Source organism: Malurus melanocephalus, unplaced genomic scaffold (assembly GCF_030028575.1).
Source record: "Malurus melanocephalus ecotype Western Australia unplaced genomic scaffold, MMel_1.1 scaffold_264, whole genome shotgun sequence".
Taxonomy (NCBI): Eukaryota; Metazoa; Chordata; class Aves; order Passeriformes; family Maluridae; genus Malurus; species Malurus melanocephalus.
In genome coordinates, this window is record NW_026623496.1 from 188,244 (window position 1) to 213,205 (window position 24,962).

Genomic DNA, 24,962 nt, shown 5'->3' on the forward strand with positions numbered 1-24,962 from the left:
AAACCAGTGTTAGAACATTAGTCAGAAAACTGGTGGTAAAAGTGAGTTAACCTGGCTGTGGTGCTCTGAAAGAAACATATTTGTACAAAAGTAAGCATCACAGGACGAAAAGGATATGAGAAAAAAGAGTGGTGGGAAAAAGGGAATCTCCTTGTGGCAACAGTAAAACCCTGAGGGCTCCCAGTCCTGACAATGTAGAAACTAAAAGGATCCTTTCTTCCTGGAACTGCAGGAAAGCAAAAGAAATGAGGTAGTGTTCTGTGCTCCTGCAGTAGATCAGAAGGAAATAAGGTGGCCTAGGATGAATAAAAAAAATATCAGGGATGAAAACTGTTTTTGAGAGTAGATAAAGGATATGCTCTGAATCTCCCACCTTTTTTTGGTTCTGTATGGGTATTTTGCTAGAATTCTGTGAATTCCTTTTTAAGTCAAAGAAGTGCCTTTCTAGGATAATGGAATATTCTGAATAGTAAGTTACTGATGGTGTTTTAGAATATGATGGTTGTTGAACACAGTGTTATAAAATGTGGGAGAAAATTACTAAAAAACCMAGTGCCCCAAATAAGTGATCCATGGCCATATAAGAGTAGTTCAAAGTGAAGAATTCAGGGAATCTCTTATAGATGTGCTTAACCCCTTCGATTTCATTGAAACTTTAGTTAGAAGATTACTTTACTGAATTGGATTTTTTTTTCCTAGAACAATATAAAGATGTTAATTTGGCTTGCGTCCTATTACCCAAATTTTTCCAGACGTATCYATCCAAGGCATCTTTTTAAAGCAAAAGCCCAGGATCTGATGATGCTGTAAAAGGTAGATTTGTGCAAAGTTAATGTTTTTCATCTATTTTCTTTTTTGGGACAAAAAGGCTTTTGCCAATCTGTGAACTGACTGAACTAAGCTGAATCTTACAATTATACTGATGGTTTTATGCCATTTGAATTGTGATCTGAGAATAGCAATATATTGGAAAACTTACTAGTTGGGGAAGGAAGTGTTTTTAATTAGAGCTAGATGTTTCAGTTCAAGTTTTGAAAAGGTCACAGGATAAGGGTTTCCCTTTGACTAGGATCYATGTGCATGCTTGTATTTCCTTGGGAATGAACATTAGTTCTTACATCAGCTTCACTAAAGTWCTTTTCTGCAGGTAGAAAAGACAACAAAGATCCGAATGGTTACACTTTGCCAAAAAGGAGGATTTGTGTGAGAGTGGTGTGAGTGGGAAAAAGACTGTGGCTTTCTTCTTTTGCCAGTCAGAAAAAGAAATGCTGGGCCTCAAATGAATCATTTGAGTGCAGTTTGGAGGCATGAGATGTGTTCATACTTCAAGAAAGAAAAATGGAAAGAAAAGAAAAAGCCTAGCTCCCCCTCCACCACCACTTTTAACATGGATCATAAACAAATGTGCTGATGTTGAGAGCAGAGAGAAGATCATTAAACTGAGGTGTCTCTCATTCATTGAAGGCTGATGAAGTTTTCCACTTGCAAAATCAGCTGCCATTGTCCCTTCATTAAAAGGGCAAGAATAGAGTCCCCTCTAGGGACAAGAATAGAGTGGAGATCTGATCTTTGATTTGAGAYTGGAGGTCTTTCTAAAATGCTGTCCTGTTTCGGTCATGGTCTAGGTATGGGAGCTGTAGCATGAGGCTTTTAAACTTTTGTATGGACAGTGATCTTCATTGTCCCTTATTGCCCTTCAATTTCCAAAACAAAATYGTACAATAAATCATGTCCAATTGAATATAGAGAATTTTGTGTCCTGTTTTATTTGAAAAGCCATTGATCTGTCATTTTTGGGGTTATGATGACGTGGAATCTGGAAAGGGATAGTTGAGTACTAGAAACAAAAGTGTTGGTTATTTAACTTAAGATATTCTATTATTTCATTCAAAGTTTGAGCAATGGGAGTAAAAGATCTCATGCATTACTACAGAAAAATATTAATATATGCTTAGAGTATCATGATGGATGGTTTGYTAATGAAACTGGTGAGACTTTTGTGCTGTAATAAAAATGTCTAAATTCAATATATTCTTTTTAGAACTTTTGCCAAAATAATCTTTTCTCTTTCTGCTATCATAGTAAATTGCTTAAATAGAAGACACATGTATATTAGCATTCCAGCTTGAGCTAGAGGCTAACATTGTGGCAGTATTTTTCTGAAGATAAAGTAATCTTATTGAAATTTGCTGTACAAATATTCTTCATTGAAATCAAAAGCTCTAMGTTCTGATATCCTTAGCCAGGCTGACATCAGCAAAGAATTTGATTAATCTTTTTTCTTGTTTTGCTAGAATAACCCCTACGCCCCTAGGAGAGGGGAAAAGCACGGTCACAATTGGTCTTGTTCAGGCGCTCACTGCACACCTTAACATTAATTCCTTTGCTTGTCTGAGACAACCTTCTCAAGGACCTACTTTTGGAGTTAAAGGTACATAGTATTTGAAGAACCTATGACCTCTTCCATATTAAGAAATACTGCTTTGTTGCTTTTTTAGTTTCGTTTCTTCTCTTTTAATTTCTGAATTACTTCGTTCAGTGGATTGTCYGAGGGTAGCATATTTGATTTTTATRCATAACYAACTCACAGATTACSATTTCTTGCACACACTTTCTGTGCAAGGCTCATAGCTATGTTCACGCACTTAGCGTGTATTGATTATGCAGATAAAGCCTAAACATAAAGAAAGGCAGAGGGATGTATTATCCAGGAAGAATGTTGTGTGAGTACACACCCTTCCAGCCAACCCCTCTACCTGGAGACTCTTTAAATGTGTTTCTAAATGTTACTGTTTAATTATTCCTTGAGAAAGAGTCCACATTGGATGTTTCCAAGCAATACAAGGAATTTAGCAGTTGTGGTTCAGCTGTGCAGCAGCATACATTTGGCCAGGTCTGAACMTCTTCTCTCTGTTCTCCTGAGCTGTCGCCTCTAACCGTGGGCTGCTGCCTTTTTGCCTAGAAACCCTATAAGAGCCTGAGGGCCAGGTAAGACCCAGCCAGATTTCAAGCCCGTCTTCAATGCTGATAGGAAGTAATGCAATCTTTTTTTTTGCCATTTCTCAGCTGAAATTGGTGCCTAGCTGGGCAAGCACTCCCCATCCGCCCTGCTTTGCTTTGCTGAAGTTTAAGTTAACAAGTTTGGTTTCAGCTGGAAGGCTCCTGGTGCTTGGTGCTTCTCAGCTAAGACTGGTGCGTGTGAGTGCTTTAATCCCTCCACTCGACCTGTGCATAGGCAGCAGCAAATTTCTTTGTCTGTACCATGAGATGTAGTGGGGAAGGAGTGCTCAAGCAAGGGTGTGAAAGTTTCATTCAGAAGCAGTGCTTGCTTGTGACTGCTATGTCTTTCCACCCAGCAGCTGCATGTGCATGACTGTGTCCTAAATCTGGGCAGGAGCAGAACATTACATAGCCAGAACCTCATCCATCATGTGTAGTCTTTGATTTCAGATCAATAATTCCTTTTCTACTACCATCTAATAAAAAAAAAAGCCAGCAAGATTAAGGAAATCATGTTTTGGGTTCATCACTGATCTTCTAATAGAAATTAAAACRACGAAAATGTGTCCTCGTTGCTGTTTGTTTCACTTTGTGTGTTAAGGATAGTTGTTTTTTTCCAAAGCTGATGAGACTCTGATGTGACATTGTGCTTCCCTGTGCAGGTGGAGCAGCTGGGGGTGGATACGCTCAAGTGATCCCCATGGAGGAGGTGAGACAGCCTCAGCTTGCAGTCTGTGGTGTGTTTAATGGGCCTGATGGTATTCATCCAAACATTGGACTTGATGATCTTTGAGATCTTTTCCAACCATAATGATTCTATGATATTCACAGTGCTTGTTTGGAAATGYGTGACAATTTCACCCCAAGAGAGACTAATTTAGAGCTCAGCAAAATGTCTCTTATGGCCAGAACGGTGAAGACCACCTTGACCATGCACAGCTGGTCCAAGCAGCCCTGAAGTGCCATTAAAACTGACCTTCCATCTGTCAGACACATAAAAAATACAGTACCTATGAAAYATAATTTATTCTGAGATGCTCATTTCAGAATTTTCACAAAACTGTTTATCAAACTTTGTATCAGCAAAGTTCATGCCTGTGAGGTCAGGGGCTATTTTCCTGCAGCTAACAGAAAGCTGGCACTGCACAAAGCTGCAGGCATGGTGTGCTCTGGGGCAGGCTCAGTTTATAATTACTGCCATTAAACTAATTCAGTATTAATGATGCGGAACTGTAGCCCTTGGCTTCTTATTCTTGAATCATTAAGCAAAGAATGAAGATGTTCTTACTTTGGCTAAACTTAGAGCAGTTTACCATGTACTCAATGAAAACAAGTTCTTCATATGGCTCAGTGTATTTCCACCTGGAAGTCTTTGGCCTACACTGATAGCTGACTAATCAGAGCTGCAGTCTCAAGGAGATAATGACTGCTGCTGCTAATTCATCTTAATGATTGAATTAAATATTTTGTTAYAAAAAGATCTTGTTGTTTCCCCCTTCTAGTTCAATCTTCATTTGACTGGAGATATTCATGCTATAACTGCTGCAAATAATTTGCTGGCDGCTGCTATTGATGCCAGGATCTTGCATGAGAATACTCAATCTGATAAGGTGAGAATTATTTTATCCTATCCAGATGATAATTTTTCTTCTCAGTTTTTCAACAAAWGGCATTTCAGAGAAAAACACATTGTTTATAGTTTTATATTTTCACCATGTGAACAGTAACTGTTGCTGAAGCCATTCTGTGTTCGGCTAGAAAATTTTCCTTATACAATATATTTATCTAGCAAATAATTACCATAAGGTAGTCTTTAAGATAAGAATCCTATGCCCAGAACATTGTCAACTATTTCAAACTGTACTAAATGGTGTAATAAAACATGTTTTCCCTATGTATAATCTTATTCTTTGCAATAATTTGTGGACTCACTTTGAAGTTACAGGTTGTTTTTCTRCTGTGTAGTTGGGTATGATGTACCTGAAGAAGAAGCAGTTATGGGGAAAATAAACTAGATGCTTGTCCCTCTGCTAAATATGTTGTGACCTTAAAAATCTTAACCTGGGTCTTTAAAGGGAAGGGAGAAGATAATAGAAGGAGCCTCTTCTTTCTGTCTGCAGTTAAGACTGAGCAGAGTTGTCATATCCCCTTTGCTTGGTATGCTTGGTACAATACATGTGTACATTTAGGCCAGTTTGGAAATTGTAATCATAGTTTAAATACTTTGGACCTTGGTTAAAGTTTTAAAAGGTTTCTGGTTTCAAATTTTTTTTTTTTTGTGAAACTGAGTAATTTGTGGCAATTGGATTTTAGACTGTTGAATCATAGGTATGGCTCGGAAGCCTGCCACCTTCTCAGAATTTTTAAATTTAACCAGAAGTACACAATTTATGTGGTCAGGAAATTCTTACTGAAATTAGATGGAACAAATTAAAAAAGCATTAGCTTTTTATGACCTTTTCTTTCAACTTCTTKTGTGTTTTTCTAGTCTTTGTATAATAGGCTGGTTCCAGTAGTTAATGGTGTGAGAGGATTTTCTGCTATTCAGCTTGCCCGCCTGAGAGTAAGTTGTTAATTCAGTCTCTCCWCAATTATAGTGTCTCTTCAGAAATGTATTCTCTTACACAAGTGGTTTAAAATTATTTGATGTATGGGACTGACTTTGTATAAACCCTCATGAATATATCAAGCCTAGACTTGTCTGAAAGCATCATCCTTGGAGTAATAGGATCTGGGTATGTTATTATTTTTATAGCTAACATTTTTGCTATTCTTTTCTCCTGAAATAAACCAGTAATGTTTTTAAATGCTGCATCTTTTCTGATGAAATATTAAAGTTAGAGGTTTTTAAAATACTTTTCCAATTATGGTATAGTCACATTTGAAAGCTCACATTCTTTGGTTTTGCAATATATTCTGATTTTGAAAATTTAATATAGCGTATACTTCTTGGGGTTTTATGGATGTCAGTTTGACAGTGTTCTTCCTTCAAGGGGTACATTTGAATGCACAGGATATTTTTGCATCCCATCTTTCTTGCTGAATGCTTCCAGAAGAGCTTCCTGTGCAGTTCATGTATGAATATCATATCTGGATTTGAGACTGCCATTCTCATAGGTACCTAGAGAGGAACAGAGTCCACTAGTGTAGGAGAAAGAGAACATGAGGCCCTTGAATAGGACCCTTAAGGACAGCTCCTGTTCTTCTGTGACCAGTTCCATGTTTGTTGTTGGCATATGAATCCTGACTGGTGATGTTTCAGTCATTGGATGGCAATGTGCACAGTTGGAATTCGGGGGTGGAAAGAAGGACAGAGGTAGTGCCAGCTTCTGTTTTGGGGGGAAAAAGAATTCTCATAACRTTTTAAGCTTTTGTGCTGCTCCTTTGAATGTCAGTGAACTAAAATGGGGGTGATCCTGCTTGACTCTGAGGCAATCTCAGAGATTGTTCTATCAGAATTTTCAAGTATTTTCATTTTGTTCTTGTTTACACTGTTACAGATAACAAGTTAGGGAAAGAGGGGGAGTGTTTGCTTTATTCCTGACATACCAGCTATCTGTATATTTAAAATGGATTTTTCTCTTCACAACTGAGACCTACAACTGAGTCTCTCTTCACAACTGAGACCTACAACTGAGTAAAGAAAGTTTGGCTTTATAATATTCAAATAAATGATTCATAATTTCCAATATAATTGAATTACTTTGCTGTGAATTATTCTCAGTATAATGATTCCTTATATCTAAACAATGTCAATTGTAAAGAAATCGTTATGGCATCAGGTTACATTTTTCTCAAAAGAGTGTTACTAAGATTGAAAGTCCCCTCTTAACATGTGTGGGGTTGAAAAGCCAGAGTAGCTACACCATTTGAAACAAATAAGCTATTTCATTGCAGTTCTTGAACTTGTTTTGTGTGTAGAGACTGGGAATAWGCAAGACTGATCCTGAGACTTTGACAGAAGAGGAGATCAGCAAATTTGTGCGCCTTGACATTGACCCATCAACCATAACATGGCAAAGGGGTATGTAGTCAGAAAGCCTCACTTCACCTTGGATTTCATCATAACTTGTTTCCTAATTTGCTTAATTTTACCTGAATCAGAGCTGTTTCTGCTCTGACTGTAAGAATTGACAATTTGCAAGTGTGGGYGCGTAACAAATGCAGGTGCAGCCCATTGCTCTAAACTTGGTCAAATAGCTGCAATAACTCAGGAGACTTYGCTAAAATTCTGAAAGATAGGTTTCTTTGATAGTTTAAATACATCCTGGTCTTTCTCACATTAGATAATACTTCTCCAGACATATGAATTGTCTTTTCTATGCATTTTGGAAATCTCAGACATTCTTTTCTTAACTTTRTCTATTATGGTTCAAGATTATTTGTATTTATTCTTCTTGATTTTGGTCCCTCATTCTCCTAAGCTCAGAAGCCTGGGTAGCCCAAGAGACTCAATAGGCTTAAGGGATTATGTGTTTTTCTGATTTTTGGACTCTCTTGAGTTGTTTTCTTCATTAGGAAAAAGACGTGAAAGATGTGRTACTGTTGCCAAGCAAACTGATATCCACTCTGATACCCTTAGACAGCTCCCCACTGCTTTTCCCAGTTCTAGTACTGGGTCAGATTCCATTGTTTACCTCAATTTCTATACAGTTTTCTTCTTTAGGAAGGTAAACTCTGCATAAAGTTTTGATCTAAATACCACTGGATTTTATTTTCTTTCTTAATTCTCAAACACTAAGTTATCACTGTTAAATGGAATGTACAGTGATGGTTAGAAAAAAAAAAGGTGAATCTATTGAGGAGGGAAGAGTCTTGGCCAGGCTTTACTGTGTGCATGTCATCTCAGACTTGGGAATGTTTTTCTCAAGATAATTCTGGGGATGTGGCATAAGATGTTTTTTATTAGTCACACAGTGTGTCTGGAAGAGACCTGTGTTAGGATGAAGARGTAATATAAATGTTTTGTGTAATATGACTCCTCGTTTTTATCAGCATGGGTTTGGGAGGRGGCAACATTGCTCAACAGCTGTTAACCTCAAGTGAGTTATTTAATTAATCTCAAACAATGTTAGTGAAATTTCTATTCCACACAGCTCTATATGATGTACAAACCTTAAACATTGCAGAAAAAAATTTGGTTTAGGAATGTTTTAGATAACTTGGAGAATGTTTTATTTAGGACTGTTTCTGCAGTSCATATGTCTATGAAGCTTGTTACATACCAGGGAATTTTTAGGGAAGAAGAGTTAAGCYATCAGATTTTCTGAAAATTAATTTTTGTGAGGACCTGTTTCTGTAGAAGTATCACAGACTTTCAGTTCTTTGTCAGCTTACACTAACTTGAAAACGTATAGTATACTGAAAAGTGGGAAAGCTTTTCCCTTCTTAGTCTTCCCTTCTTAGTATTCAGATTCTGTGTGCATCTCTAGAGSATAAGAAAGCGGATACATTAAATCTAACACTTGTTTGAGCCTGAACGTTGGTGAAAAGTTTACTTTGGGTAAAGGGAGAGGGAAAATTTGGCGAAAGAAAAATTTGCTTTGTGGCAGGACGAGTTATTTTTTATTTTATTACTACTTATTGCAGCTGTTAGAATCTTKTTGGAGAATGAGTGACCACAGTGAAAAAGTATGTGTATCTCAGTGACCAGGAGTTTCAGGGGTACTTAAAATTTCATGGTAAGGGTGTTTAGGTTGCATGCTTTCACCAGACGAAAAAGCAGCTCACTGGCTGTCCAGGCTGGTGGGAAGGCTTTTTCCTGCCCTCAAGAGTGCCTGAGTGGACAGGAAAGACATTTAGATCTGCTTAAGCCTGACTGTTGAGACTGAGCTTCCAAGGAAGAGAAGGGAGGAGTTTGTGCTGGGGAGAACAGCTTGCCATATGGCTTCATAGTGCCATATGGGACCACAGCTTGGGGTGAGGCCACGGCTTCCTGGTACCGGGCTCTGCTCTGCAATTGCTGCCAGGAGCACAGTGTTTTAGAGAATGACTGTGTATATATAGAAACCAAAATGAGTTAGCCAAATCCGTGTTGCACCATTCCTTAAATGGAATTCCTGAAGAAATTAGGGGCCTAAAGACTGTGTAGAGGGAAAAGGTATGTGTGGTATTTACAACAGCCCCAGGAGAAATGCCCAAGAAAGGGGAAGTGACTTAAAACTTGTTTTTTTTCCAGCTCGCTCACAACCTTGAATTGAGGTTGTGTAAGATTGAGATTCAAAGTCCCTCTTGTTCTTGGGTGATTATGTCATCCTTTTCTGTACAGACAGTTTTGTTAATCTCCAAAAGCAGCAGGAAAAGTGGAAGAAGCTGATTTCACTGACCTTGAGTACAGACAACTTCTCTGGAGGTTCTTGGATTCTCTGCTTATAAATTAGCAGGACTCAAATCTACCAGAAGATTGAGTTCATTGTCAAACTCCAGGCTGAACTTACCAAGAGTGCCTTGCACTCTTTATTTTAGGGTTGATGCAAACTTAAACATTTTTAGGACTACAGAGCCTTTAGAAAGAGAGAGTCTGTTTTTGCATTCTGTGGGGATTGACATGCCCCCTTTTCCTATCACTCTATACCCTTGGAAAGAGTCCCTCTCTGGACCCTTTATGTACTGGAAGGTGCTATAAGGTCTCCCTGGACTCTTCTCTTCTCTAGGCTGAACAGCCCCAACTCTCTCAGCCTGTTTTCATTAACACAGGTGCATAACAGGAATACAATTGCCAATACAAGAAATTGAAGTTATGTTAAATAGCAGCTGGTTTATGGAGACAGTTGGAAAAAACAAACCAGCCTTCCTTTGAATGCTGTGCAGCTGAATGTGGAGTTGGTTACTGTGATGTGTGTGAAAGATACTTGCCTGGAAGAACCAATCTGACAGCATGATCATCCTTTAAAAGGGGAACTGACCAAATCTAACCAACATCACCCAGTCTTAAAATCAATTCTTAACAAGTCAGTGATGAAGCAGATGATTTGAAGTAGATCTGGTACTTTGTATCTACTAAGACTGATTTTTCTCATGTAGGTAAAATACTAAGTCCTATGTTAAAATACTAAGAATCTGTTAGCTTCAAATSCTGTTCAAATAAACTCTATTTGAGTTGTTTCCACCTGTCATCAAATRGTATCAACCAGAAGGGAACAACCAAGTCAGTGCCAGTGCTAAAGGCAGAAGTGTGGCTCTRTGGTTGCACTGTTGGAACAGTCGAGCCTTATATATGTAACAACAGATATGTCTGAAAAAACCCCTATTCCTGARTCCTTGTTGACATGTTTTGCTTTTGCTGTTCCCTTATTCCAGTGGTGGATACAAAYGACAGATTCCTGCGCAAAATAACAGTGGGGCAGGCGAATACGGAGAAAGGACTGGTCCGTCAGGTATGTAAAGGCAGTCAATGGATCATGCTCTGGGCAGGCTTTGCTTTAGGGGCTGAGGGATTTTATGCAGTTCTTTCAGCATACTTTGGATTGCAATGTTGATGTTTGTAATAATCAATATAGTAATATTGTAGTGAAATATAGTATAGTGTAGTAATCTTGTAGTGAAACTGATTGTGTTAATGAGTAACTGAATCTGAAGTTTCAGAAACATAAACCAGGGCATATTCCAAAATRTGCTGAAAGCACTTAAAAATTACATCTATCAGGGGTTTAACATCATCCTGTGACAAGATGCCTTTGTGCCCTCATAAAGTTAGTTAGTATGATTTTTCTTAATTTTTTTTTAAATCTCTGTAACCATTAATGTTGGATATATGTAATTCAAAATGCATTTCAATTTCATGTTAAAATCTGCTAAAATTAAGCTTTTTATTCAGAGTTTTCATTTCTCTCTTATGCATCTCAGCTTTGGGATATGAGCTGTAAGAACTTTGAGCATGTGCTTGGCTTTTACTATGTAGGCTTGAAGGGATAATTCAGCAAAAAAGTGTGTGCATACTTTTCAATGGTGTGAAAAGCTAACCTGAATCACTATATGGAAGATTCTGGAAGTTTAGGAGAGAATTTACTGGTAAATTGAAAGCCAGAATTTTTCAACACCACCTGAACAAGTATTCCTGGTGTAATGTAGGTAAATCAATTAATGAAACAATGCAGCGTGAAGCAGCAGCATCAGGAGGAACAAAATTCGTTGTGATGATGTGGAGTTGCTCCTGATTTGATAAAGATCTTGTAATCTAACATTCTGGATCATGAAATTCAYGAGGTTYTGACTATTTTGATGTGAACAGCTCWTGTGTTAAAGATGAGGCTTTCACACATTTTGGAAATCCTAGCTTTAATTTTTGTGTTACATTTCAGACCTCTTCTAGGTCTTCTGCCTAAATAAAGAGACCAAAACATGGTGCTGTATTTTTGTTCAATTCAGCAGGTAAAGCATTCAGATTGGAGAGGAGAATTTCAAAGAGAAATCATAAAATCCTAGAATGGTTTGGATTGGAAGGGACCTTAAAGATTGTCTAGTTCAAACCCCTCTGCCCTAAGCAGGGACACCTTCCAGCAGAAATGCTCGCTTGTTTTGGTTTTGAACGCACAGAATAGAAACTTTTTCTCTCTGCAGCTTACAGGAAATTCAATATTAGCTAATAGTCATTTCTGATAATGGGCTGGGACTACAAAATATTATACTTGGTATGAATTCCTTCAACACTTGAGACCTTCTCGTATGTTTAAATTTGTTTCAATGCAATTATTAGTTTTAAGCCAGGTTCTGCAGCCTTACTGTGTGGTGTTTTACCACTGTAATTGTACTGCTGAGTCAAATGCAGGTTATTTTATTACAGAGTGCTAGTTGACAATATGGCTGTCAAACAATATGTTGCTTCTGTACTTTCTCAGTTAAAATTAATGCTTTCAATATTGACGTCCATATCCATTCACATTTTAACATGGAGTTAGTGACTTAAGAAATWGAGTTAGCAGTTAGGAAAACTCATTTCACAGCCTAGCCAGAGATCCAGAGAAAACAGGACTTCATAGTTAACAGATGCATTTTATAAATATTTGGAGTGATGTTCTAGCACTCCTAAAATCAGTGACACCTGTGTAAAATGGCAGAGCACAGCAGGCACAAAAGTCTGCATTTTAATGAACAGGGATGATGTGGTTTCTAAAGAGTATTACATGACTGATGCCCTTGATCCTGCAATTGAATCCATGTGGGTGGATCCTTTCATCAATAGAAAACTGACTTTACAGCTAAGGCTTCTGTCAGCACTTCATAGGTGTATAAAGGTTATTAGAGTTAAAATAGCACCTGCTACCACAATCTTTTGTGCCTGTTTTTTCAATTAAATTTTATGTCACTCTTCGAGCATTGACCTGGGATCCTTTTTTCCCATCCTTTTGGTTTTATATAGAAACAATGATAATAAAAACTTTTTTTGTGAGTCTTCAAATAAACATTCTGATAAATCAGAAATACTTCACCATTGAACATAGATTTCTCAGGCTTATTTCTTGTTTTACATACACTGCAATGACTTACTGAGGACTTTCTCAAATTCAGAAAAGATAGTGGTATCCATGTCATCGCGTTAATGAAGTTCATTGCACATAGAACTGCTTCTAAAGAATACAGAAAATCTGTTYTGTAGTTTCAGCATTTCTCTTGAATCCCTATGCTGAAAATCTCAGTTACAAAATTATTTTTCTTGTTGGTGGTTGTATGTCTCCTTGCCTGTGCCCAAGCAGAAAAGTGCTCAGGTGACTTCAGAAGTTTTGAATAAACACATGAGTACAGAGAGGTCAGCCTGAATAAGGCTGCTCTGGGCTGTAGCTGTCAAAATCTAAAAGCAGGAACAWGGGTTAAAAAAGGGCAGAAGCTCTTAAAGTAGTAGGCAAATGCACAAGAGTAGCAGGATGTACATTCTGTGTGGATGCTTCTTAAAAACAGACAAARCTCTCAATCTGAACAGATTCCTCTGGTATTACTGTGGGATAAAKCTGCTAGAGGTCTGATAGAAAAAGTCCTGGGGCTTTTTCCCTGCACAGATAGCAGTAGGATGTCAATTACTAAACTTTATGTAGACTTTAATAGCTGGAGATGGAGAGATTACTAAAGAAATTGCAGTTCTTGATCACTGCCAACATTGCATTCCTATCACATAATACATTAGTAGTTTTTCTTTTCTTCTCTGTTTATGTTCTGACAGCATGAGGCCTGAGCTTTACTAATGGTGAATTAGTACAAGTGCTACTAATCCATACAGCAAGCTCTAAAAGTAAAAACTTCAGCTTACRTTGTGCTGAAACGCTGCAGTGTGGATGCATTTCTACAAGAACAATAGAACKGATGCTACGTATTAAGTTCTTGGAGCTTTTTTACTTACATATTTGTTCATATAGAAAAAAAATGGGGCGGAGATATATTTTACATTTTCATAGGTCAAGCGTAAGAGCTAACAGCATAGTCTCTAAATTTTGAGCTTAAGTAGAAAAAGAATGATCCAATRTAGCAAGAATGTTTTTGAAACCAGAATAAAAAGCTGTTGGAGATCATTACAGAAGAAAAAARAAGTAATTAAAAAAAYCTCCTCAATGCTGTGTTCCTTTGCTCAGGCCAGTAAAGCTCAAAAGACATCTGGTGATTCTCTGTTCCTGCCGCAGAAAAAAATTCTTGGTCCTTCAGGGAATTTCTCTAAGAATAATGTGAGGCAAGGGGCTAAACAGTCTGCAACAGGTCCTCAAATTAATGTAGTGCAGTGGAGAATATTAATGAGGGAATATAAGGTGTTTGAAGTTCACAGAATCTTATAAAATTCTGAGTTGAAAGGGACTGTCAAGTCTGACTCTTGGCTGTGTGCAGGAGACCCCAAGAGTCACACTGTGTGCCTGAAAGCATTGTCCAAACCCTTCTTGAACTCTGTCAGTCTTGGTGCCATGACCACTTTCCAGTGCCCAGCCACCCTCTCGGAGAAAATCCTTTTTTTCTGATATCCAACATAAATCTCCCCTGGCACAACTTCAGGCCATTTCCCCATGTCCTGTCACTGTCACCACAGAGAAGAAATCAGTGCCTGCCCCTCCTTTTCCCCTTGTGAGGAAGCTGTAACTGCAGTGAGGTTTTCCTTCAGCCTCTTCTTCTCCAGGCTGAACAGACCAAGTGACCTCAGCTGCTCCTGAAACATCTTCTCTCCAAGATCTGTCACCATTTTTGTAGCCCTTCTTTGGATGCTTTCCAATAGTTTGATGTTTTTGTTGTATCATGGCATCCCAAAGCTGTCCCCAGCTCTCGAGGTGAGGCCGCCCCAGCCCAGAGCAGAGCGGGACAATCCCCTCCCTTGCCCGGCTGCCGATGCTGTCCCTGATGCCCCAGGACAGGGTTGTCCCTCCTGGCTGCCAGGGCACTGCTGGCTCATGTTCAACTTCCATCCACCAGGACCCTCAAGGCCCTTTTTGCATCTCTGCCTTCTGGCCACTGTATGTACAAGTACAAGTTATTCTAGTCTGAGTAATCTCAAAAGCTGTAGGTTACCATTTAGAACTTGTTTGAAKTCCAGTGTGAAATTTCTCTTTCCTGAGTTTATTCCTGATGATCCCCTGTGAGTGTTTCATCTGACTTTGATTTGGTTCATGATTCTCATTTCTACTTTACAGGCTCAGTTTGATATTGCTGTTGCAAGTGAAATTATGGCCATCCTGGCACTTACCACCAGCCTTCAAGACATGAAAGAAAGACTGGGGAAAATGGTGGTGGCTAATGACAAGAAAGGACAACCAGTAACAGCAGAAGATTTGGTACGTTCAGTGCTGTAGAGGCCTGTGAATAACCTCAGAAATGTTTGTTTTGCCTCTTGAAGCACTAGAAGGGCAGGTGCATGCCAAGGATTTTCCTTTGAACAGCACAGTCAGATGTCAAASGAAGATCGTCTTCTGGGCCAAAACCTGCTTGAGAATGAGAACAAGATGTAGAATTCATTTCTGCAAGTCTGGTAACATCTGGTTCGGGAAGTCTCTGGTCTCCATAACCTACTTGGATCATTTTCTGCAATTCTTAAGGCAAATAGATTCGGTGCTGGAGGGAGTCAAAGTGCGGGCTCTTATTTGAGAGAGCTGGTAATGTTTGCTACTGTGCTTGTAGAGGCTGCTCAGATGTTACAATGATAGTTACCACATGAATGCCTGTTCCACTGAATCAGAATGGAAACAAGCTGTTCTTAATTCAAAGGTTGCTGATAGTGCTTGGGACAGGGTTGTTTGTCATTAGGTGTTTTTTTTTTCTTCTATACCTTCATTAGTTGCTGTTTCCTTGTTCCCTACTTCAGCTTCTGAAAGAAATCAGTGTGTGTTTTCTTTTAATCACATTCTATCCCTTGTCTCGGGTTTTTAGGGGACTGAGCTGTGTCTGGAAGCTCMCACATGGTTGTGTGTGGCAGGTTCTGGTGCAGCCAGTGACACCAGCTGACATTTGTAACCAGCTGCATGCCAGGAGCGGTCCAATGCCAGCCCATTGGCGATGGCTGCCTGTGTCACACGGTCTCTGTAGGTTTTCTCCTGTTTCTCTCTGTTTTTGAAAACGTCTGCACAAACTTACTGAGTAATGAAAAGTAATGAGTAAAGCAATGAGTAAAGCAATGAGTAAAGCAATGAGTAAAGCAATGAGTGAAGCAATGAGTATCCTGACTCGTCAGCAAAAATAGCAAATCCGCAAGTCAGGAACACCTTCACAGCCTTGGTGGATTCCAGTTTAATAAAGAAATGAAAACATAATATCTAGTGTGCCTGGATTTAAGAATGAAATAAGGATAAGGTTAAAAATTTCTTAGTACAGTCATCATTAAAATTCAGATTAGATCAACTACTCAAATTATTCAGGAGMCATGAAGAACTGCATTTAATATTGMAGCWGYTGAAGTTTTGCTTTTCATTTGCAATTGTATAACTTTGTCTTGGCCAAATGGATGGTAATGGGAAATAAGTTACATTATAAGATGTATGTGAAAACTTAAAGATTATTTAGTGTTAGAATTAAAACTGCATTTGAAATGGATTATTTTAATTTTGACACTAGTTTTTATGAAGGTACTTTAATTTATAAGTGTTGCAAAATATTTAACCTGCTAATCAGCTTGATGAATGAAGGAAATGCTTTTCCATAGGGGCAAAAGAATTCTAGAACTTTTCCWCTGTGTCCCTAAAATGAAAGTAGTGCTCAGCAAAATGTCTGTTACTAATTCCATTTTCTTTGGCCTTTTTTAAAACAAACTTCCTATGCTYAGTGTCTCAATCATTTGATAGTGCTGCTTGTACCGAACATATGTTTCTAGTTGTTCTTTAGAGCAGTGTTTAGTATTGTACAAAAGAAAAACTGCCCAGAAAGAAAGAATCATCACAGTCTGAAGGATATGTGTTGTGAGCATCTGCAGCTTTGTTGCTGTGTTCTTTGTCTTCTGGAGTTCTCCATTCTGTGCACAGGAAAGACTTAGGTGCATGTCATGATTGGGAAGTGCAGAAACTCCTGCCTCCTTTGTTGTCCAGTGTGTTAAAAATGAGTAGGAGAACTATGGGAATAAGAAGAATAYGATTTCATGGTTAAGGCCATAAAGCATCTCTTTAGAGAATTCTATTCCTGTGGGTTTTTTTTAACTTTGTATGTGATGCTGTGTCCACACAAACTGATTCTTACGGTATATAAGGAGTTACACATTCCTCAGCCTGGTTTAATACTAGGGAGCTAAACAACTGAAATTTATGGAAATTTATGGAAAGAGTATCAAGAACTTTGAACCAGGAGAAATAATGTCAGGTTGAGCATCCAAAATTGGTGAATATTTGTGAGTTGGATTCTTTTGTGCACATTTCTCTTTTGAAGACAGGAGCAATTGTTCATTTCTGAAGACCTACTAATATTGGTGAAGAAGTCAGATGCTGCAGTGTTGGGATTTTAAAAATGTCAAAACAAATTAGTGAGGTTTCTACGATTTCTGTATCAAATTAAATAATGCTTACTTTGTACAAGGGAAGAGAGCTTATGAATAACTGTACTCCACTGGTGAAAGTGTATAAAGCTGAATCCTTGGGCAACAACAGCAGGAGAGGTATAATCAAAGACCATAACAAGTCATAATTATATGTAAAAAGAAGATAAATTTCTGTTCTATCWTATAGTATTTCATCTCTGTTGCTGGTTTCTTTCCACAGGTGGTCAATCTGTTGGAGCAGCTTGCAACTAAACCTGATGTTTTGATATTTTAAATGCAGCCTCTACTCTTCTCCTCTTCCCCCCCTGCAGCTTGTGCTGCCTGTGTTGATATAATCCAAGGATTATATCTTGAGAAAATTTTCACACATGTCAAGAGGTTTGATGTGAAGCCATTCTCCTCCTGAATTTTCATCCTYCTTTCAAGTCAGGGTCAGTAAAGAGGTAAAGCTCTATAGTTGAGAAAGGAAACATGCCAGGACAATTCAACAAAGGAAAAACACTTTACAAGATTTTAGAATGCTCTCAATCCAGGTTCAATAATTTTGACTTACATTTTTGTGAAACAAAATCAAGTTTAAAAGCTTGAATCTGTCATAGTCCCTTGACATGGAACATTTTATTCCAAAGAACTGCAATTGCATATAGTTCTAAGAAACTTWAAAGCCAATTTTATCATAAGAAATACCACAACAACCTGAAGAATGGGTCAGTTTTACCTATCATTGAAAAAGATTTCTGGGGTTCATGTTTATATCCTACAGAGATTGAATTTATGCAAGTTTGAAAGTTTGACAGTAGTCTTTAGTTCTTTGAAATCTATGTGAGTCAAAACCACTAAACCTTTCTCTGTGATTTGCTTCCAGATGTACACACAAAAAAATCACRAAAATACAATTGCTCTTAATTTTGACTTTATATGCAATATATTTATAATAATACAATAGTAAAACCTAAAGTACACATTGGCAGATACAAACCATATGCAGAGACAGGCTAGGAGTAATAGAAAAAAGATAAATTGAATATTTCATGAATTGAGAAGACTCTTTCCACAAGAGTAATGGATTAAATGTCTATCCTCTGTAATGGAATATGTTGAAGTCTATGCCAAAATGTGGTGCTCATTGTACAGTATTTTGAAGACTTAATTGCTTTTTGGCTTTTACGGTGAAGTAGAATTCTGATGGACACATACCATATTTTTATGTGAAGTTAAATCAGTATGTATGCCCTAGATCAGTATTTCATCAGATATGAAAAATATTAAATAAATATGTCACTATTTTTTTTTAAAATAAGCCTTCTTCTCAACTTACTTTCTGTGCCATACTYCTAGATTTCAGTAATTCCAGGACCGAAAAAAAATAGCTTAATATTTATTTATATCAGTGGTCTTTCAGCTAGTGAGATTTTGTTCTCTGCTTCATCAGAAACATTGTGTACCTTGTTCACTTCAAACAAAAGGAGCTGCAGTTCTTCTCAAATKATGGTTTAAGGTTTAGTTTTTTACAGAACTGAAATAGCTGAAAATAGTATTATTTTGTTAAAGACTGTAGCTTCAACTGAAGGGAAGTTACAAGTACTTCATTACTTTCTTAAAAAGAAGTGTGTTTTTTTCGGCCCTTCAGTCAGCCTTTATTCATTTCATAGCAGTTACTTTCAATCACCTTCCTTGTCATCTGATGCTGGCTTTCATTTCCACTCTTGATAGACTTCAGAGACTGCTCCACTGGAAGTTGCTTTGAAAGTATTTTGGATTTTCACTTAGGTTTGCCTTTCCTGTGTCACATGTACAATTTTATTTTATTTTGTGCTCTATTTTATTTTTTTATTTTTATTTTATTTTGTGCTCTATGATCTGTGCTGTCCTGGGGAGCGTACCTGCCCCGATAGCTGGTGGATAGATGGAAGGAGCATTATTTTCAGGAATACTTATGATCAGTTCCAGGAGGGAACTCAGATAAGTTGGATGTCTGTATACAATTGATTCAGAGCCCTGCTTCTTTCTTCTCACTATTACTAGTGAGTTAGTGGAAAGCTAATGATCTTTGGGCTCTCATGTGCTTAATTGGAGTGTGAGTGTCTAAGCCCCTAATTCTTTCATGAGAAGTTTATCTGCCTTTTCTGAATTGGAAATAGGAATCTGATTCCTTAAGTAGCTTTGAGAATCAGATCCAGGACTTGGAGTGAGCTGTAGGAATTGTTTACTAGACACTTGGAGAATTGAGGATACAAAGAAATGAAAACTTCATTCTCACAGTCATGTCAGAGAGGTATGAAAACTTTACTCTTTATTTGACTTTTAAGGACTGTTGTTGACACCAAATCTGGTTAAGAACCATGGGAGGGAGATAGACATGATATGCCTATTGGAATATTTACATGGTTTTTTCTTTGCTTTCAGCTTCAGATAAAATGAATCATTGTGTCCAGAATAAGTGTCTTAATATTTTCCAAATAATGCATCCGTGTATCTCCCAAAAAGGCAAAATGCAGAGGAAGTATTTTTTTACTTCACTATTTTTATTAGATTGGTSAAGAAATCACAAGGCAAAGGAGACAGAATTTGGGCCAATATTGTCAGAAGGGGCAGGGGAGGAGGCTGGGGCAGAGGTGCCCAGATTTTATTTTTTACTTCTTCCCACAAGTCTTCTTTCCAGTTGGCCTGGCTTGGGTCAGGAGGGCTGATCCATGGCTGCTCAGGTGGTTATTCTTGCTATTGGCCACTTGAAAAAACAGATGTAAAGTTTTGCATTTGGCAAATGAGATWTTTTGGTTATATAAGCCACATAGTACCAGGCTGCTTCTATGGAGGTGCTGGAGCCTCACCTGTTCTGGAAGAGCTGGGGTGCTTATGTTTCCTTGTGTTTTAATCCTAGCTTCTGAAATTAACWTGCTAAGAAACAGCAATCTATTCCTTTGCTAATTCAGAAGATTAAAAGCTATGTTGTTTTGTTACCAGTTTGTCATTTCTTTGTGGATCCATTGGRTTTTGTTACTAGTGGGAGATGCAGAGTGTGAAGAAAAATCTTTTCCTTCTCTCTCCTTCACAGTCCCCCAAGGAAACTCTTGCTATGCATTAGTAGAAACCAGTTTTACTATTTTGGTTTCAGTTCAGATTTATCTAAGGCCAAATATTCTGTGTAATTTTCTTCTGAAGTCTGTGCTCAGATGTGATGCTCAAAGAGGGAAAAATTTAGTTTTATAAAATACTGTACTTAATCACCACATACTTTTATGCCTCTTATCTGTTACCATCAAAATTTTCATGCAGACTTTGATTGCTCAAATTTTGGGTTAACTGATAAAAGCTGTGTTGAGAATTATAGAGGCACTATTTTTATTGTTTTTTTTTTAATTTGAATATTACTGTTCATCTCTTTATAAGCTACTTGGATAATGTACCCCTGGTTTTCAATCTTCATTTTAAACAATTTACAACAGCTAGCGTTTTTGTTTGGTTTCTATGTTTCTTTTCAATACAAAAATATATTAAATTCATTTTTTTGTATTCTCTGGCAAGCCTATGAGCCRCTCTTTATAACACTGCTGTGTTTTTTTTGAACCATGATCTAGTTCTTTCAAAACGAAACACATCATCTCAAAATCAAAGTAATTCAAGAATAAATTTGAACATATGCTGGTGATTTCTAGATAGCACCCTACATACAGCCTGATAGTGATGTGCACGCTCTGTGGTSKTTTTYTTTTTTTTTTCTAAGGCACCTCCAACTTCTAATATCTTGATGTCTTCCTTATCTGCCCCTARTACACTCTGTGGCTGCTTTCATCCTGTGTCTGTTGTGTATATATTTGTACAAGTCTTGATACCCTTTCTGATTGTTCCTAGCTATTGATTTRTGCTATTGATTCTGTCATAAAAGAAATCCATCTGTCATTTCTTTAGGCAGTTTTATCAAGTTATTGCCTTCTTACTTTCTCAGGTCTCAGTGGCCTTTGGCACTTCATCTTTTGTTACCTTGAACATCCTCATGCTGATCGCTTAATTCTGTTTCTGATCTCTCCATGAAATAGGACAATCAAATTACCTGTTGCCTTTTAAGTGTATTCAGAACAAAATCTTTTTTTTTTTTCTTTTTGACACACTGTAAATACAGAATTTCAGAAGTCTTGAGGTAGTATCTAAATAAATTYTTTATGAATCACTGGAACACTGCTTTGAACTGTAAGGACTGTTTAACTATAATCTTAAGTGYACCTTGGAAATATTGCACCTTAGAATTGACTTCTTTAAAATGTGGATTCTTGTTTTTTAGGGAGTAACTGGTGCTTTGGCAGTTTTGATGAAAGATGCAATTAAGCCAACACTAATGCAGACATTAGAGGTGAGTATGGCTTATGATGCCTGCCCTTCTCCAACTTTCACATTCCATATTGTGCTGATCCTGCTTCTCTCCAGCAACTGTGCTTGACTTTCAAAGTTCAAGCCAGGGTCAGATCCATAAAGGCGTTATAGCAAATGTTCATTTGTTTATGTTAACTATTCAGCTCTATCTGCATTTATATCTTTTTGGTGGTTTTCTTACTCAGTGAGATCCAGCTATAGCCATCATTTTACCTAGTGCTGCAAACAAGCTGCAGTGCWTTGTTGAGCTGCTTCTGAGCACACTGGGAAGCAGGTTGGTCTTCTGACCAATCTTCACAGATTTGCTAGCATTTCCCACCTTGTTCTCATGGGGAAGTTTCCTTTTATGTATTTTTTATATGGATGTTCCCATGATGATTCCCACAGCCCAGCATTTTGTGTGGAAAGCAGATGCTTTGCTGTGGCCATTTGRTAGTGTATGAGAGGAATGATTTACACCTACCCTTGTGAGCTTTCTTCCAACAGCTTAAAAAATGTAGAATTAGTGCAACCTAGCTTTGTGTTTGGGCAGTCTAGTATTGCCATTTCCATGGGAAGATGAACGATGAGCAACAATCGGGGAGAAGGAGGAAGAAAAATGAGAAAATAATGAGGCAGCTTTGAAAACAAGTGCACTTGGAGAAAAATCAGTGTATATTTTTGTTTCATTTGAACATTGAAATTTCGCAGCTGGAATATTTCACAATTCCTGATAACAATTCCTGATATGGTAAAAAGTTGAAAAACGCCAGAAAGAAGAAAGGTACCAGTACAATCACCAGTTGATAAAAATRTCTGATTTTCTACATCATGTCAAAGTGATAACTACCTTTTTTCTTTTGTGTTTGGATGGGGACAACTTCCTAGTCTCAGAGAATAGTAGAAAACTAAAATTTAAGTCCATGTTACTTCATTATAGCCACCTTAATTATTTCCCCCTGCAAAGACTACCTGCTCTTTCATGTGGTTGTATGAAGAATGTGTGTGTGCCAGAATTTAATGTAGCATCCAACAGCAGAAACTGGAGGTCACGCAAGATCAAGAATGTCACAGCCAGAGCTGAGTATTAAATCACCACTGGGATAWCATTTTGTATGTTAAGCACCAGTGACAAGGGAGCTTTGATTCTGACTGTTTAGTCACTCTATTTGCACTTYGCATATCTGTTGGAAAATACTGTGGTTTTGTTGCAGTGTCCTAAAAGACAATTATAAATGTCAGAAGAGTTTATTTTGAATGATAGGCATTTGGTTGTGGGACTTGCATGCATTTATTTTTTTCCCTGCATTTCTTTATATTCACATTTCCATGCAGTAAAATTGCTGCCTTTTATGTGGTAYTCTTTTCTAGTTTAATCTATGCTATGGCTGAAACATCTGCCAACTTTCATCAAACACTATTGCTTGTTAGCAGGACCCCGACCACATTACCCAAAGATACATTTTTTTCCCTAAATTCTTCTCACGTAGTTACTATTAAAGCAGAAAACTAAAGCAGCTCAGAAGGCTGCTTCATGCTCCACTCCTCCACTTTGAGTCTTAAAGATGATTTCTTGTCACCCTTTGAATACTTGCTGGCTTGCAGGCTAATATGAGTCACCTGTCCAAGAGATCCCCAGTTTATYCAAATGTTTTCCAAGGTAGTGCTGTGCTTTGCCTGGTGTCCTTTTGGGCTGTGTCATTGCTCTCATGTAGTACCACAGAATCTGCTGAGCTGGAAGGGACCCCCTAAGGACCCCCAACTGGCCCTGCCACAGGAYCATTCCAAAGYATCACACCCGGTGCCTGAGAATRTGCTCCTTGARCTCTGTCAKGCTGGTGCTGGGACCACTTCCCAAAGCAGATCTTCCAGATTATTTTGGGGAATRGCAAAAATACTGCCAGGTGAGAGGGAGAAGGAGATTGGGGTAACTGACAGCTGATTTGGCATARTTTGTAAATCGTAGTGTCTGTGGGTAGCAGTGTCTGGAAGCAGCCATTGCCGAGATAGCTGCACTCCTTTGTGATCTGGCCACATGCCTGTAGATGGGAATTGTGTTAAGCTGTGGAAGTCTGAGGGGTTGCTTCTGAGGGCTTGTGAAAGGGGAGAAGAACAACATGCTTGGTAGATTTGCACCAACTTTATATGTATGTCTGCAGGCACTGGGGAGGAGGTTTAGAAGGTCATAAATCAAACATGGCCAAATGTCAGTCCTGCGTGGAACTGAGCTGGCAACCTATGTCAGTGCTTTCCTTCACATGTGAGTTGATGTGTGTTTTAATTTGCTGCTTTTTAGAGAGGCTTCTTGGTGGGTTGCTTTCCTTCACAGCCCTGCTACTCTGTCACCAGAAATGCCGCCTGAAAGTGTTAATGATTGACAGTGTTTTATGTGCAGGAATGACAGTAAAAATCTCAAAATGGGAGATGCAGATCTCAAAATTGCAGATGCACTWCATCTGCAATAACCTCAGACTTCAGTAGGACTTACATCCAGTGCTGTAGAATTGAGATTACTTTGTTTGGAATGTACATAATGATTTCACAGTGTTTATCCATGTTTCTCATGACAGATTTGTTCTCTTGTCAGCTGATCCCTTAATGTTTAGCATTTATTTATACCACACGTAACAGAGCAGCTGCTCTATGGTACAGCCCTTTGTAGTTGCAGGCTGGCTGCTCTGGAATGGTTTGTTGTGTTACTTTTGAAGTGTCACTCACAGTAAAGATGAGAGAAGGATGGTAATAGGTATTATAAACATCCTTCTAGCGGCCAGATAGCTTCAGATATTTATTGGCATTCTCGGTTTATTTTCTTTTACTGAAACTTGGACAATAAAATTCTCTGTACTGAAAACAGTCAGCAGAATGCATCCCTGTGCCACTGTTTGGTTCTCCATATAGTTTATCAAGAGTGTAGCAAAAATAAGTGGGACAGATGGACTGGCACAGTCCCTAGAGCTGGCCTGAGAAGACACTGTTGTYCCTGTTCCAGGGTGTGCCTGAGGCTCCCGAGGTCCTGCTGGAGTTCACTCCCTTCAGTACCTAGACTTTACTTTTCTKCCAGGGCTGCTCTTGTTAAAAAAAAACATTCCAATAGCTCTTCCTTTTCTTCTGGTGGATTTCAAAGCTCCAGGGGAGCATGTCTGTGCCAGTGATTTAGTAGTGTGTTTGGATTCCAAGTTAGTCATGGGAGCCTCTTGACTTYGAATATTCTGGATTTTGGATCCTCCAAATTTCCTTCCTGTCCATGYTGTGTGGATGAACTCTTGGAAGCACAGTTGCACAGGGAGTGTAGTGGGTGACCCTTCTGGCACCTCTCCTTGCATAGCTGCTGCAGTATCCGCTGGGCAGACCAGTCTGGCTGTGGGTGTCACATCCGCCTGTGTGTGCACTGGGCTCTAACAAGACCAGTCACAAGAAATTAGGGATTGGAAGAGTAAAATTGGACTTATTGAGTAATAAAAGAAATATTGGAATAAGCCTTATGGATCTGAATCTGGTAGCTGAAAGCTTGTGGTCTTATTTGAATGCCAGAAGAGTAAATACTAAAGTAGAAGTAAAGCTCAAACTGTTATCTGAAGTGTAGCTTAATTGTGTCATTTCTAGAGAACATCCATCTAGAAATGGATGTGCATGTGGCAGTGGCTAAAASGTTACTTGTCTTTCCTCTGAGCGAAACAATTTAATTATTTGT

The 24,962-nt window shown here is 38.3% G+C and overlaps 1 protein-coding gene across 1 annotated transcript in view; it reads left to right on the forward strand.

Annotated features, from left to right (window-relative positions):
• The window catches only part of MTHFD1L (methylenetetrahydrofolate dehydrogenase (NADP+ dependent) 1 like), a 137,423-nt gene that overhangs the window by 31,998 nt on the left and 80,463 nt on the right, over positions 1 to 24,962 (forward strand). Inside the window, exons 12-19 of the mRNA XM_057375921.1 lie at positions 2,295 to 2,431; positions 3,663 to 3,709; positions 4,503 to 4,610; positions 5,489 to 5,563; positions 6,922 to 7,024; positions 10,300 to 10,376; positions 14,598 to 14,738; positions 21,201 to 21,269. Of these exons, the coding sequence (XP_057231904.1) occupies positions 2,295 to 2,431; positions 3,663 to 3,709; positions 4,503 to 4,610; positions 5,489 to 5,563; positions 6,922 to 7,024; positions 10,300 to 10,376; positions 14,598 to 14,738; positions 21,201 to 21,269 (757 nt within the window). The remainder of the gene's footprint in view (positions 1 to 2,294; positions 2,432 to 3,662; positions 3,710 to 4,502; positions 4,611 to 5,488; positions 5,564 to 6,921; positions 7,025 to 10,299; positions 10,377 to 14,597; positions 14,739 to 21,200; positions 21,270 to 24,962) is intronic.